The sequence below is a fragment of the Notolepis coatsorum genome, assembly GCF_963971535.1.
Source record: "Notolepis coatsorum genome assembly, chromosome: 20".
In the NCBI taxonomy this organism is placed as follows: domain Eukaryota; kingdom Metazoa; phylum Chordata; class Actinopteri; order Aulopiformes; family Paralepididae; genus Notolepis; species Notolepis coatsorum.
The window spans coordinates 21,201,343-21,217,027 of NC_140184.1; the positions used below are offsets into that span (position 1 = coordinate 21,201,343).

General features: G+C 41.3%; 1 protein-coding gene across 1 annotated transcript; it reads left to right on the forward strand.

The window, feature by feature from the left end:
* The first annotated feature begins 9,350 nt into the window (after positions 1–9,350).
* On the forward strand, positions 9,351–14,227 carry cebpg (CCAAT enhancer binding protein gamma). Its single transcript, XM_084337410.1, has 2 exons — positions 9,351–9,490; positions 10,565–14,227. Exon 2 carries the CDS (start codon positions 10,687–10,689, stop codon positions 11,218–11,220), a length of 534 nt encoding a protein of 177 aa, XP_084193536.1. The 5' UTR covers positions 9,351–9,490; positions 10,565–10,686; the 3' UTR covers positions 11,221–14,227.
* The last annotated feature ends 1,458 nt before the right edge of the window (positions 14,228–15,685 follow it).

Here is a 15,685-nt window from a genome sequence, read left to right on the forward strand (position 1 = left end):
GCGTGCGTGCGTGTGTGTGTGTGGAAGGGAACTGGGGAATGACACATTAGGATTGCCTTGTACAACTTGGACAGTACAGTAATACAGTAATCCCCTTCATCTTCTCCTTTAAAGGGGAGCTACGCCCCCTTTTTAAGAATTCATACATGTCTTTCCTGTGGTCTAAGACAGTCCAAAAATATGAGTGAAAACAAACAACTCTCTCCCTAATACAAGCACTACAGTGCTAAAACTCAAACGTGTGATGTCATCAAGTATAAAGTCTGAAGCTGCTTCAAAGACAATGCATTTGGGACAGATGGTAAAGATGACATTAAGAGCTCCCAGGGGAATGTTCTGTCTATATGTTCAGTTTCAGAACTGAGAACACTACCATAGAATAAAGGGTATACAAACTGAAACAAACATTCTGCAGGTCCACAAAATAAGTCTCCCATCCATTGTCTATGGAGCAGCTCCAGACTTCATACGCGATGACGTCACCGGTCTGAGTCTTACTTCTCTGGTGTCTGGCAATGGGAGAGAGTATGTCATGTTCACACATAATGAATTAGGCCATGGAAATAACATATTGGGATTCTTTTATTGGTGTTCCCTTTAAATCAGTAAAATACTCTATCGTTGTTTATTGGCCCACAATGTGTGTAGAGTCAGATCCACCCCCTTTTTGGGAGCTTAGGGGTCCCTGATAATATATCCATCATAAACTGCCTCAGGGGCAACAATGTGCTACGAGGGTACTAAAACACCAAGGTTTTCTATAGTACACATGATGAGTGGAATAAGTAAAACATAATATATACAATAAATGTTTATCACATTTCATATAAACATACGTTTCATAAACCAATATCCAAATGTGTGTGTGTGTGTGTGTGTGTGTGTGTGTGTGTGTGTGTGTGTGTGTGTGTGTGTGTGTGTGTGCGTGCGTGCGTGCGTGCGTGCGTGCGTGCGTGCGTGCGTGCGTGCGTGCGTGCATGCGTGTGTGCGTGTGTGTGTGTAGGGGTTAGCCTATGTGTGTGCGATTATATGTGTGAGTGTGTTTCAGTGTGTCTGAATGTGTGTTTGTGTGGGTTATTGTTTGAATCAGTGTTTCTTTTTTTGACAAAGCACACTCTGATTTCCTATTCTGTTCTCCAAAAGGGTAGGCGTGGAACATCAACCTCTGCTACATGTTCATTTCTCAGTCTCATTGTCAACATTGTCTCCTTTAAAAAAGAAAGCAGGAAGCACAAATTTTTATGTATTCCCTTCTTCACCCACTGACATATATAATACACATATAAACAAGCACACGCATACACACATAAGATGTTCTTGTGTCCATTTCCTACTATCAGCAGATAGTAAAGTTAAACAAAAATGGTCCTCATTCTCGAACAGACATACGTGAAAGTTACCAAGGAATTCCTTCATAACTCGATTCACAAAATTATTCGGCATTCCCTAACGGCTTTGTATTGTAAATTCGTTTTACAATTTATGTAGGATTTACGAACTCTAAAAGGCAGTCGTAAGTCGGACGTAAGTGGGACAGATCAGTGTGCGCCCGTGTTTTCAACAGCTGTCTGCAGACATCCGCAGAATTAAATAATTATAATGATAATAAATACGACAATATTTGTATCAATAACAATCACGTTTTACATATAGTCATGACCCAACGAACCATGTACAAAAATAAATAAATAAATAAGAACTGAACCCAATCACGTGGATGTATTTTTGTATTTATTTATTAACACAGTTAAACAAAAGTAAAAACAATACATAATAATAAGTTATAACCATTGTGAAGGAGAAGTTAGAAGCCTAGAGGCTTATCGAGAACTTCCCCTGTTTTGTCAAATCAAACATACAAAAATACAAAAATATACATATTATAAAATACCAGAATACATTCAAAAGATACGTGTTAATACAAACATACATACACACAGTACATACATGTATACTGTATACTGCGTACATAATAATAATATATAACAACCCACCCACCTGCCTACAAACCTACCCACCCACATAACCAAATGCATACCTACATGACCTATTATCTATCTACTATACTTTTGGATATGAGCATTTTTTTGTAGTTTGCTTTAAAAATAAGCAGAGATATGTATTTTGAACATATGAATGAACATCTGAATTAAAAGAAAAAAAACGATTAAAACCATTTGGTAGATTGTGATCATAAATGCATTTGTACACAAATATACATATCTGTAAAGAATTAACCTAAGACACAGTCAGAATGTTTCGTTTCTTGAAAAGTGGAGCAGATGGTTCAAATCGATCTGAGAGGGTTGCCAGTCTAACAAATCTTTTTTGAAGTAAAATAATTTTTTGAAGATGAGATGAATGAGTGCTATGTTATATGTATGATATGTAAGGAAATATCAGACTATAATACAGGATTAAACAACAACTTATATTTATCAATGAACACACCTTCCTAATTATACCTACTGACTTCATTGTTTTTTACAAACATGATCAATGTGTTTTTTCCAATTGAGTTTATCATCAACTAAGATCCCTAAAAACGTTGTTGAAGTTACATGTTTGATTTCGGTGTTACTGATTAATAGCTTTGCCTCCTTTTTCGAATACCTTTTACCTGTATTATACTATTAATATTCCATATACCATCTTGTTCTCCATGATATTATTTAATTTTGGTTTTATTTGAATTTTTTTACATTGCTTATTGTATACCAACAGCCTGGAGAGGTTCGCTAACAGCCAGGAGAGGACTGCGGTGATGATGGAAGCGCTTGCGGCCACCCTGGCCCAAATAAAACACACAATTACATGGAATTTATATATTTTATACCCAGTTTAATCACCTGCATTGTATGTTACTATTGCACTTTACTGTTACATTTGCACTCTGGTTGGATGTTGTGCTGTATGACAATACATTTGAATCTAATCTCATTTTCATCAGTCGCAAATCGCTTCTGCGCTACCTGTTGAATGGGTCAACACGGTGCAGATGCAATGCTGACCCTCTCGCTGTTTTGCACACGCCTCCTTCGCTGCATAAGGAGCTGGCAGGGCGTGTCTGTATGCAAATTCAGGTGTACGAGAACGTGCTTCCAGTTTAAGAATGCATGATGTTTTTCATTCATGGGAACCCAGCTGCAATGATTTTGGCCACTTACGGAGACCGTTTCACGCATTCAGGAATCCGGAGGAGGATTTTTGTAAATTTGTTAGCACAAACCAAAATATTTACAAAGGTACTTATGAACATGTTCGAGAATGAGGACCATTGACTATGGTCATAATTATGCATCCCAGGTTTAGCATGATATTGCCTGAACAAAGGTGGTCTAACGACACAATGTTGCCCTGAGGCAATGACCAAAAAAGCACAGTTTGAGTATATGAATCAAAACTCGATAAGTCTTTAAACATTCAAACAGTGGCATTGTTTGTCGAATAATATTGAGCTTGAGTGTTACACTGTGAGTGCATAGTTGTATAGACATATTAGCATGATAGGTAATAGTATAAGTATAGTAGCAGTATAGGGTACATCATAGTAACAAAGACAGTAAGACAGTAGACAGACAGTAGAGCGGCACGGTAGTGGTTAACACTGTCGCCTCACAGCAAGAAGGTCCAGGGTTCGATTCCCGCTTGGGGACCAGGTTTCCGTGTTGCCAGTTACCCAGGTGAGGTATCTCCCGGGCCTATCTGTGTGGAATTTGCATGTTCTCCCCGTGCTCGCAAGCAGTGTTCGAATTATGAGGGGGCCAATGGGGGCTCAGCCCCCATAGCTATAGTCTGAGCCCCCATAGTCAAGAGCCCCTGTGGGGGTCTCTCAAAAAATTTATATAATTTTTTTTTTTTTTTTTTTTTACGAATTAGTATTATTTATGTTACCTAAATAAATTGTTAATAGATCATATTTTTCTTTTCAGTTTTTAAAAGAACTGAGTAATTAATGTTGTGGAATAGGCTGCATTTCACCTCCAAGCCGCTATGCGTCGCCCATGAGTTTAACGCTACTGCAACCTAGTGAAGAAGAAGCAGCAAGCAGCTGCTGTAAACAGAAAGCTGCCGGTCTGTGTCCTGCAACTGAAAACATAAACACTAAACAGTACGCCACATGCCGCCAAAAAGAAAGAAAAAAAAAAAGCTCAACCCGCCGCAAGGCTGTACAAAGCTGGACAGCTTTGGTTTTATAAAAAGGCCAAAGACTGACGCTGTTAGTGTAGCAGCTAGCAGCGCTACTGTCACTGAAGTTGACACTGCTAGTGCTAGTACTAGTGTTAGCTCTGCTGCTCCTGTGCACAGTGCACCTGTTATTGTTACCGCGCCGGTTGCCACTGCCAGACCCGAGTCTCCACCACTAGACCTGGACTGCGCTGCTACTCAACCACCACAATGCTGGGGTCCGAGTCAGTGGAACTTTTGGAAAAATAAATATGACTGGTTATTTGCCAAGGAGGGATGCATTGGCTGCCTTCCATGTAAAAACGCCAAGATATTGTTAAATAAATCATTTGGAGCCCATTTGGCAGAGCAGTGGATGAATGGGACTGTGACTAGCTCTCAGAGCAAGAAGTTGAGGAAGAGAATATAGTCGTCACTACTCGCTTTGGATAAAAGAGGTCAGTGGTTTGAATCCCGGCTCTTCCAGTCTGCATGTCGGTGACATGCTGCAGTAGTTACTTTTCTTCTTGTTGTTCTAAGAAGATGCTGCTACTATTTTTCATACAGTTCTTGATTACCTGTGCACATTTGTTTATAACATTATTTATTTTGATTTATACAAGTATTTATTTTATGTTCATTTTATTATCAGATGCTAATGTTACTTACTGTATCCTGATAAATGCTGCTGTTGTGCCATACAACTATTTATTTTCCATTAGATTATTTTGTTAGTTTTTGATTTCTAAGTGCAGAGACAAATAAATGTTAATTCAAGTTCATAAATTTGGTCTAATTTTTCAAATTAAATTGTTGTATTTTTTCAGATGCAAAATGCAAATAAGTAAATATGGCATTATATATCAGAGGTGAGTAAGAAAATGAACAAATATTGATGGTTAAGAATGAGCCTGAATAATGACATCACACAATAGTCTAATGCATAGGTGTCAAACTCATGGCCCGCGGGCCAAATGCGGCCCGCCACGTCATTTGATGTGGCCCCCCAAGAGCGCCGGTAAAAAAATAGCGGCGTTAAAATAATTGTGGGTTAATGCGTTAATAAAGCTTTGACAGCCTTAGTTATTACACATTCTTACACATACATGTGTGTTGAACATCTGAGGTATTGATGAAGTAACAAAGGAAAAAAGCCAAAAGCACTTAATCCTCAGACATTCTTTGACAATTTTACAGCCCAAAATACAAAAAAGATCCAGGCGGAATAGGTAACAAAGGGTTGAAGAAATATTGTCTGAACTGTCAGATGCAAGCTGGCTGTGTGACATAACCGAGCATCTCGCTCAATTGAATAAGAAGCTGTAGGGACGCAAACAAGTCCCACCCAAAACTTGACCAATATAGTTGTGAACTGAGACAACCCTTATTTTGTTATTTTTGAGTACAGTTACAGTTGTGTGTTCATGCAGACACATAATAGCAATTTCATTACGAATTGAAAATGGGGGACCTTGATGAAGTAAACAAGTCGAAAGTCCTTCTCTGGTCTGCATTCCCTTAACAATTGTGTGTATTGAGCTGTACTGTACTGTACCCATTCTGCAATCTGTTCATTAAAGTTAATTAAACTATCTTCCATTAGTGGCCTCTGCAAGGTTGTGTGCAGCCATTTGTTTTTGTAACATCTGCTACATCTGTCCCACCCACGTGTTCTTTGCAGCTCAGTTGTTAGTTCTGCCCTTCTTGACTGTGACAAAAAGGTTTTGAACAAACTTAATGTCATAGCTTGTATTTGATGATATTCTTCTTTGTTATTTACTTGAATGGTTTGATCATTGATTGATGGAGTAATATGGGGTTCTGATAAACTAAAATTATTTGTTAAAATAACATAAGCTAACATATATTTCTACATCTATGCAAATGCATATGCAATATGTATAACTTGAATAAGTAATAAATACAGAAACAACATGTTTAACAATATGTAAATGAGTAGCTACATTTATTTTACATTACATTAACATTAATACGGTCTTTGGCCCTTTGAGGGCAACCATAATGCTGATGTGGCCCTCTGTGAAAATGAGTTTGACACCCCTGTAGAGAGGAACTGAGGAGGGTAGAAAGAAAGAGAAGTCACCGCTGCTCTGTGAAAATGAGTTTGACACCCCTGTAGAGAGGAACTGAGGAGGGCAGAAAGAAAGAGAAGTCACCGCTGTAGACAACAACTGACTAAATTTTGGATCTAGAATTCTTATTTCTTGTGATAATATAAATTAGATTGGGAGAGTAGCTTAATATAAGCCTAATCTACTGGGGGAAACCTTGTTTTAACCTTTGAATAGACTGCTACCTAATAAGGTATTACACTCTTATCTTATGAGCTTGTATAGCACATCTGCAGACATATTGATCTAGTGTGTAGACTATTCTCTTATAGCCAACTTTTGTCATCACGACTTTATTGTTTTACAGGATAATATACTGTACCAATACTGTAGATCTGTCTCTGGGTACTTCTTCTCTTCTCTCATTTCTGGACTCTTTTTGTATCACAAACAGTACTGTATTTGCAAATCTGGTATGTCATAAATGTATCTGTACTGTCTATCTGTATGTCGTGTGTGTCATATATGTTATGATGAATTGAAAATGGGGGACCCTGAAGTAAACAAGTCGAAAGTCTTTCTCTGGTCTGCATTCCCTTAACAATTGTGTGTATTGAGCTGTACTGTACTGTACCCATTCTGCAATCTGTTAATTAAAGTTAATTAAACTATCTTCCATTAGTGGCCTCTGCAAGGTTGTGTGCAGCCATTTGTTTTGGTAACATCTGCTACATCTGTCCCACGTGTTCTTTGCAGCTCAGTTGTTAGTTCTGCCCTTCTTGACTGTGACAAAAAGGTTTTGAACAAACTTAATGTCATAGCTTGTATTTGATGATATTCTTCTTTGTTATTTACTTGAATGGTTTGATCATTGATTGATGGAGTAATATGGGGTTCTGATAAACTAAAATTATTTGTTAAAATAACATAAGCTAACATATATTTTTACATCTATGCAAATGCATATGCAATATGTATAACTTGAATAAGTAATAAATACAGAAACAACATGTTTAACAATATGTAAATGAGTAGCTACATTTATTTTACATTACATTAACATTAATACGGTCTTTGGCCCTTTGAGGGCAACCATAATGCTGATGTGGCCCTCTATGAAAATGAGTTTGACACCCCTGGTCTAATGATTAGAATGTTGTGTGATGTCATTATTACTTAGTATTAGACTAATCCTAATGAGATATTCCTCTAAATATGACTTAGAAAACAGCCACAATTCCAGGAAAAAAAATAGTAAAAAAAAATATTCAGGGGGCCCCCATAGCTCTCAGGTGATAATTCGAACCCTGCTCGCAAGGGTCCCCCCCCCCCCCCCCGATAAGAGTAACCCAATGGAAAAACATGCAAAACAACAGATCGCTAACGCTGTCGCGTCCGTGACGAAGACGGGCAGGAGCACTTGGATGGTCCCCGAGCGTGGCTCACACCACAGCCCTCGTCTGCTCCCAGCTGCCCTTGGGGGGGAAGGATGACGGGATGGGTTAAGCGCAGAGGAGTATCGCATCAGCAATCCTACAAAAAATTATGCATGCGTGTGTTCCGGTGTGTGTGTGTGCTAACCGCTAACATTGAGGATAATTGCATGCCAACTAAAGACCTCTCCGACAGGTCCTGCATTATTATATTAAGTAAGGTTAGTTGTTTTTTTATTTCAAGATATTGTTTGAAGAGGTGTGTTTTAGTCGATGGTGCACATTTTATAAAGTTATTTCCATTTTAAACATGTTAAAAAGTTATATTTATCTTACCACTTGGTACTGTGGCTAACCGATCTGGCCTGGGTCCTTTTTTCAGTTGGGTCGCATAGCAACATCATAGACGTTTATCACGCTGTACGTGGCTTCATGGCGATAGCGTCAATTGAATCTGTAGCATCTGTACTGAATTGTACTGACGTGATTCTACAATGAGTGGAAAATTATGAGAAATTGTTTGTCTTTACCATCTGAGTTTGTGTTAAACTAGCTCAAGGTTAAGTTCAGACAGTGGCCGCACCATTATGCTTTTGCTAGTTTGCTAACGTTAGCTAGTGTGCTAACGTGATGAATGAATTGGCTTTACATGAAGCTAGTCCGTGTCAGTGTATTAGAGCTGGTATAGAGCTTCCCCCATTTTTATTTTGAAGGCAAAACTTCACCAGGTCTTATTTAAGCTTAATTAAGTTAGCTTGACACAGCTAACAGTTCAGTATAGATGCATACAGATTCAATTGACGCTATCGCCGTGAAGCCACATACAGCGTGATAAACGTCTATGACATTGCTATGCGACCCAACTGAATAAAGAATCAGGGCAGATTGGGCAGCTGGACAGATCTGGTAGCCACAGGTACCTGAAATGACTGCCCCTCCCCCAGACAAAAGGCCACACCCATTTCAGCCCCTCATTTTATTGGCTATGTCAGGTGATATTATATATATATTTGTTTTATTTTAAAAATAAATTAAGGGCCGGTGTGATGTACAAAAAGGTAGTTTGTTGACTGGGGGAAACACCATGCCATAGGACTAAATTAAGCCCAATATTTCAAAAGGACCAAATTATTGTAATGTTGCATGGCCTTTTTTATGCACACACACCCTCCTTGCCCCCTTCTTTCTCTCTCTCTCTCTCTCTCTCTCTCTCTCTCTCTCTCTCTCTCTCTCTCTCTCTCTCTCTCTCTCTCTCTCTCTCTCTCTCTCTCTCTCTCTCTCTCTCATTGTAAACTATATAGAGTACATTGGTGCACCTAGCCTAGTAGCCTAGTTCCACAATCAGGATCACATAATACAGAAATTGGGCTGCTTAAAAAAAGGGGGGAAAGGAGAAATAAAATAATTAGCATTTTAATCACATTCTAATTTGTGGGTGAATTGAAACATGGCATCTCTTTTGGGTGAACGCATAGACGTGTTCTTGATTCGGCAATGAAGTCATTCATTGTGTGAACTCATGACAGATATTTTCATATTACATAAACACAACCTGAGAGCAAACCCCTTTTCTATTGGCCTAACGAACTGTCCATCAGCCAGTGCATTGCATCACTCCGGCTCGTACGCCGCTCTCATTGGCTGAGCGTGGATATTGCCCTACAAGGAAAAGAGATTTCGCAATACTCCCAGCACACCTCTCCATGTTCCAAACAAAAACATATCAAGCGGTGCGTCTTTTTAACTCAACGAAGGAGGATATTATTCCAACTTTTTTCAACTTTGATGGACGACTAACTTTTCCATCGTTCTGTAAAGGTAAGCTGGCGATGTTAGTGTGTTTTCATAGCGTTCTGTGTCGAAAAGGGGACGCAGTTAGTAGTTTGCTTGCTAACACTAGCGGCTAACCGCCTGTCTAAATGTGTGAGGTCTGCTCAACAGCGATCGATCCGTAGATCAATAAAAGATAAATACATAATGTTTTCTTCTTATTCATAAATGCCCGTCGTTTCTTTAGACCGTGTATCGTAATAAGCTAATGAGTCATTGCAGCAGGGCTGGTGATTGACGAGTAAAAAGTTGATATGCTGATCAAAACGTTGTATGAAATCCATAAACGTCAGTTAACGTTGTTCGGATCATCTCGTCAAGTTGAATGTGTTTATTTTAGCACATCTTTCCTTCAGCCAAAGCTGACGTTTCGCTTAGCCCTGCATGACTACGGAGTTCCCCCCTCTCTCTCTCTCTCTCTCTCTCTCTCTCTCTCTCTCTCTCTCTCTCTCTCTCTCTCTCTCTCTCTCTCTCTCTCTCTCGGCACAAAGACAGAGAGGTATGTGATGATGCAATCCTCAGCAACCCTGTTGGCTCTTGCAGCAGAGGAGGCTCACAGTCGAGCAACATAGTAACGCTTGGGCCAATCAGATGGTCGCCTAATTGAAAATACAATATGATAATCTTTGTTATCCTTATGCGATCCCTCGCAGTGTCCTTGGAAAACACGTTGTAGCAGGGTATTGGGGTTTGACATGGAAAACAAAATGCACATCTCAGCTTAAACCTGACTTAAAATTGTAAACTGTACATTTGTGTCCAATTTCTACTACATACTTGTGATTTTCATATCTAATTATCTGTACTTGATATAATTCCTAGTCCTAACGTAATAGATCTTTATGGTGTGATTTCAAAGACATTGCAAATGATCAAACAAGTCTAGAGGCTGGTCTTCTTTATGACCGGTGTGTTGGTTGAGTAGGACACCTGCACACTTGTCTTCACTGGCAAAATGGAATCGAACGCAGCATGTTGGTCCAGGGCCTTCTTCAGACATTTTCCAAACACAAATTGAAACTTAAATTCTAACCAATATTCATTCTTCATTCCCATCTCTAGTCTCCGGAATCCGTGTCGGAGGGCAGCAAACCATAACCCACCCCGTCCCCCCGATTTCCTTATAAGAACCAGCCCCTCACCCCACGAGGAGGAGACCCCTTGCGGTCGGGTCAGAGAGCCAAATGAGCAGGCAGTCGCAGCCGAAGCTAACCACCGGCGCCGACCAGAACGGGGTGAGCGTCATCACCCATCAGAGCCAGGCTCACGCCGCAGCGTTCCTAGCGTTGCCCGGCGTCGGAGGCGGCTTACAGCAGGTGCCCCGGCTCGCCCCCCAGGACGACCCGTCCGACCCGTCCTCCGGCGGAGAGGAGGCCCTGTCGCCCGGCGGCAACATGAAGAAGCCGTCCGCGGACAAGGACAGCGACGAGTACCGGCAGCGCCGGGAGCGCAACAACCTGGCGGTGAAGAAGAGCCGCATGCGCAGCAAGCAGAAGGCCCAGGACACGCAGCAGCGGGTCGACGAGCTGAAGGAGGAGAACCAGCGGCTGGAGGCCAAGATCAAGCTGCTCAGCAAGGAGCTGAGCGTCCTCAAGGACCTGTTCCTGGAACACGCCCACAACCTGGCCGAAAACGTCCAGCCCCCTGGCGGCGGCGACGGCAACAACAACAACAACAACAACAATCACAACAACAATAACAACAACAATGGCCAGTGAAGGAGGGTGTGCGTGGTTTGCGGACATTTGACGTCTTCAAAACCACCGGTGGACTGATTGGCCGATCGGTAGCCGCCTACCGCCACTACAGCTTTGTAGACGTTTGAGGAGCTCCTATCTTTTTTATCTTCTCTTCCACTCTTTGTCTTTGTGCATAGAGATGTGTTCATATAGAAAAAGAAAACGAGACTATATTTGGCCAGGGAAGATTCCCCCCAATCAACTTTTGTGTAATTTTCACAAGACGACAAACAAAAGTTTTACTTGTGGTGTTTATAAAGAGAAGGAAGGAATACCACTTAATTTCTGCATTCACATACAGCATCTACATATCCTAGGGTCATCCCCCTTCCAGTAGCCAACATTCACTGATTCTTCCCATAGCCAGAAGCAAGAGCCAACACTTCTAATCTGCACAGACTAACCTGACTATTTGCCATATTTTGGTTAAGACCTTTGATACCCTGCACTTGATTATCACAGTTTCCATGGGGTGGGGGGGGGGCGGTCGACAATGACGTAAATTGGACCCATCTTGAGCTTGGCCCTCTTTTCGTGACCCTCCGATCACATGTGATTGGAGGATCAAGAAAAGAGGGCAGGGTTTGAGATGTGTCGATTGGCAGGATATCCTGCCCACCCGTGGTGTCCCAGCCGCAGAACTAACCATTTGCTGGCAAAGAGCATCAAAAGGTGAGCCCACCAGCTACCCTATCCCTCTCACACTGAGCACCAGCAGGTTACCTTTTATTACATACAGTAGGACAGAAATAGCATTATGACTCAAATATTTTATACGGCTTGCCACCATGTCAAAAATATACCCATGACCCTCTCTGAGTGCCAACAGACGGTGAAGACCAAAAGCATGTTTACGCCCCACAGTAACCTGCTTAATATCGGTACAGCCAGGCATTTTAACAATGTTTCTCCAAATTGGAATACAAACTTAGCCAGGTTATGACATTTATGAGGTTGACACCAAACCAGGTCACTTGAGTCGGCGTAGGCTGTGATGTCATGCTGATGCACAACACCATGAAGGAGTTGGGTGCTGGGTGAGGGTTTAGAGGGTGTTGTGATTACCTGTCTTTTTATATCATTGTTATCAAAGATGACTAACTTTACCCAGGATGCTTTTATAGGGATACGTGTACATTTATGGGTTTAGATCTGAAAGCTCCCACTATAATAATAATAATAATTTAATTTTTAGACGGGGCACTATTGAGTCAACAAAATGACTCCCGTTCTTCAGTGGACCAGCTTCAGGCAGTGCGTTCGCCTTATTCACCATGCCGTCGCTTGTTGTTTTCGTAGATCGCTATGAGCGCATTTCAATGAGTTGATGAATAATTCACTTCCATGTATTTTCAAAGCACAAACGATGGCAGTGAAAAAAAACAAGGTGATCATGAGCTTGTAATTCCAATAGTGTATTTTGACAATTTCGGTTTTTGAAATGGTATGCATTTTTATAGTTTTAACCTTGAAGTGAGCGGCCACTTCCGCATCCGTACCTCACGTTGCATTAGACTCGACCAAACGCGGTGGTGAAGTGAATAAGGTGAATTTCTATGACATCACAAGTCCTCGTCCTCTGTTTTCTAGCTTTAGAAGAGAGAGTTGTTGTTCATGTTCAGATGTACTGATTTGGATTCTCCCTTGGTCATAGGATTGACATGTGAATTCTTAAATTGAGTGGTGTCCCTATTTTAAGAAAGTGTATTTGAATGTTTAGTTTTTTGTGTGTGTTGGAATGTTTGATTCAAATAGTTTTAGGATTGTAGGTAAATTCACTACGTTGAAATAAGTTCCTTTTGATACAGTATGTGATACTGTCTTTGGCCATGTCTTTTCCCATCAGATGTATACACTTTGGTGATGTAAACTTGTGTGTCAAAACCTGTCACTGTCCATTTTAAACTATTTTTGTAAGATAAGGAAAGTGGGATAAAGAGAAGTGCAAGATGGCGGAATAGACCTTGAGAAAACTCTGTAGCGTTTCCATGTCTCCATAGAGTCCCCCCCCCTGTACACAAGCCCCTGTTCCGTGGCCAGACAGATGTTGTTCAGTGGATAGGAGGACCCAGACACCCAGGACTTATCATGCACTTGCATGGGATTAAAGTCAAGACTCTGCGATGGCGTCACAAGCCGCAGCTTAATCGGAGTTTAAGCCTTTTATTTAGTTGAACCAGCCCCAACCTGGGGAGAGATAGAGGAGGCTATTGTCTTGTTCTGCCGTTTGAGATGGTTGTTTTAATTAGCCCTTGCTAATTAGCCGCAGCGGGGCGAGTCGGGTCCAGTCTCTGGAAGACGTCAGCGGGTAAACGGAATGTATCGCGAGCCAGACGGGATTGTGTTTAGCTGTGTTATTTGCAGATGTGGTAATTGCCAAGGTTTATGGTGGTCTGGGGTGTTACCGTAGGATTGTCTCGGTAAGAGGTTTCGATATCCACGATGGAAACGTTGCGTATATTCAGCCGGAGGAGTCACCGGTGTCTGTCTTTGTGCTACATCTCTGTACCTCAGGCTCAAAGCCACACCAAAAAGGGCCTTTTGTTCCTTTCTTACTGAAAGCCTGACAAAGTCTAAGACCTTTTGAATTGCATCTTTTCACAGATTTTTGTATCCTTCATTTTTCTACAGTTTTAGTTCAAAAGCAGCATGTTAGAAAAAAACTATTTGCATGGGGGGAGCAGTGTCGGGAGGCCTTTTGCAACTCACTGCAAATGTGACATACTCAAAAGCATACCGTGCAAATGATGCAGGTTTGCTGTACTGTTATACAACGTTACGCTAAATTAAAAATCGAGCTGACTTTGTGTTGAAATGTTTTCTGTTAAATGACGATGAGATGGCAAAAGTTTGAATATTTGATTGACATATTTTGCTTTGGTATGAATGTTGCTGGGCAGCATTTCTCTTTTAGTCATGACTTGCTTTTTTATAAGAGTATATTGGGGTAAAGTGCATTGTAAATTAAAATTGAGTTCAATTTCAACCGTGTCTTGTTTTTATTTTTTATTTTGTTTGTCATTTACAAAATCCCATGACTACAACTACAAGAATGGTGTAACTATATAAATGTACCGAAATATGTGTTTTGAGGTCCTCCACCATGACAAAGTTAAAATAGGCAGATTACTGATGTTTCCCTCGTAACATAACTGTATTTGATCATTTGCAGGTTTGTTTGCAGGTCACCTTTTACTGTCCATGGCAGCCAGAGTCAAAGAAAGGAGTCAAGTAGGAAAGGAACCACCAGATCACCCTATCACTCCCGGTCCCAACAGACTTATGGAACCGTACCTGCCTCACTGCTCCGGTCAGAGACTCCCTGTAAAAGCTGGGTTTCTGATCGCTTTATTCAATGAGCGTTTTGATTAGGCCCCTCATTCCGTCACTAGGTGAGTGCTGAGCCAAAATCTATTTTTACGTCTGCCTGCTCTCAAGTCTGAATAAATGAAAACAGCTTATTTAAGCCCTGTTCAAACACAGAGAGAGAGAACAAGGTGGAGTCATGTAGGCATGACGCAGTACAATGGTATTACTCAAGCCAATCTTCGGGGCCCACACAGCAAACATTCATTATTGGCATTCAAACGCTCACCTCTCAGGCCTCATGCTGTATATACTGTATACCTGCCAACAGATTCCATGCCAGTAAATCCCTCCCCATGGGCTCAGATAAGAAGGGAGTAGGACTAATCTTTGGCTCACAGGCACACGTATTAATCAAAGAAACAATACAGTATATCTTGGTCAGGTAACTCTTTAATGCTCACTCCCACACACGAGGCCAGATAACATTCTGACTACAGAATGGTTTGCATTCTGCAAGACATTAACAATTCATGCTCAGCATGTCTTTGAATACTAAGTAGCATGGGAGATATTTTCCTTCTGGTTTAAGGGGGGGGGGGGTCCCTAGTTCACCTGCGGCAAAGTCACAAGCACACACTTCTATCCTCCGTACTAGAAGAGGAAGCGGATGGAACTATCCAATACAGCTTACTAAACGTGTGTTGAAATCAATATGGGTTGGATATTTCCATATGTTTTTTTAAGTTCAGAAATTATATTAACCCTTTCACTGCCACACGACGGTCGCCGTCGGTTGTGTGATAGTAAAGGGTTAACCTGTCGTGTGGCAGTGAAAGGGTTAACCGGCTGTCGTGTGGCAGTGAAAGGGATAACCTGTGTATTGTCGCAGTGAAAGGGTTAACCGTTTGGTGGTGCGGCAGTGAAAGGGTTAACTTGATTATGCCCCCGTGTGTGCGTGACAAGGGAGTTGTGTGAGCGACTGGTGTCTAGAGCAGCAGCTGGATTCTCCCATGTGGACTCTGGACAGCAGCAGGTGTGCTTAACCTGCCTCTTACTGATAAAAGCTGTGACGTGAGTTGGACAGATGCCAGGGTCTCCCAGCACGGTGGATGCAATTGGAAACCTGGTGAGATTT

Bases quoted from the DNA above. Each gene is read 5' to 3' on its own strand.
- cebpg (XM_084337410.1), top strand. From the start codon at position 10,687: ATGAGCAGGCAGTCGCAGCCGAAGCTAACCACCGGCGCCGACCAGAAC.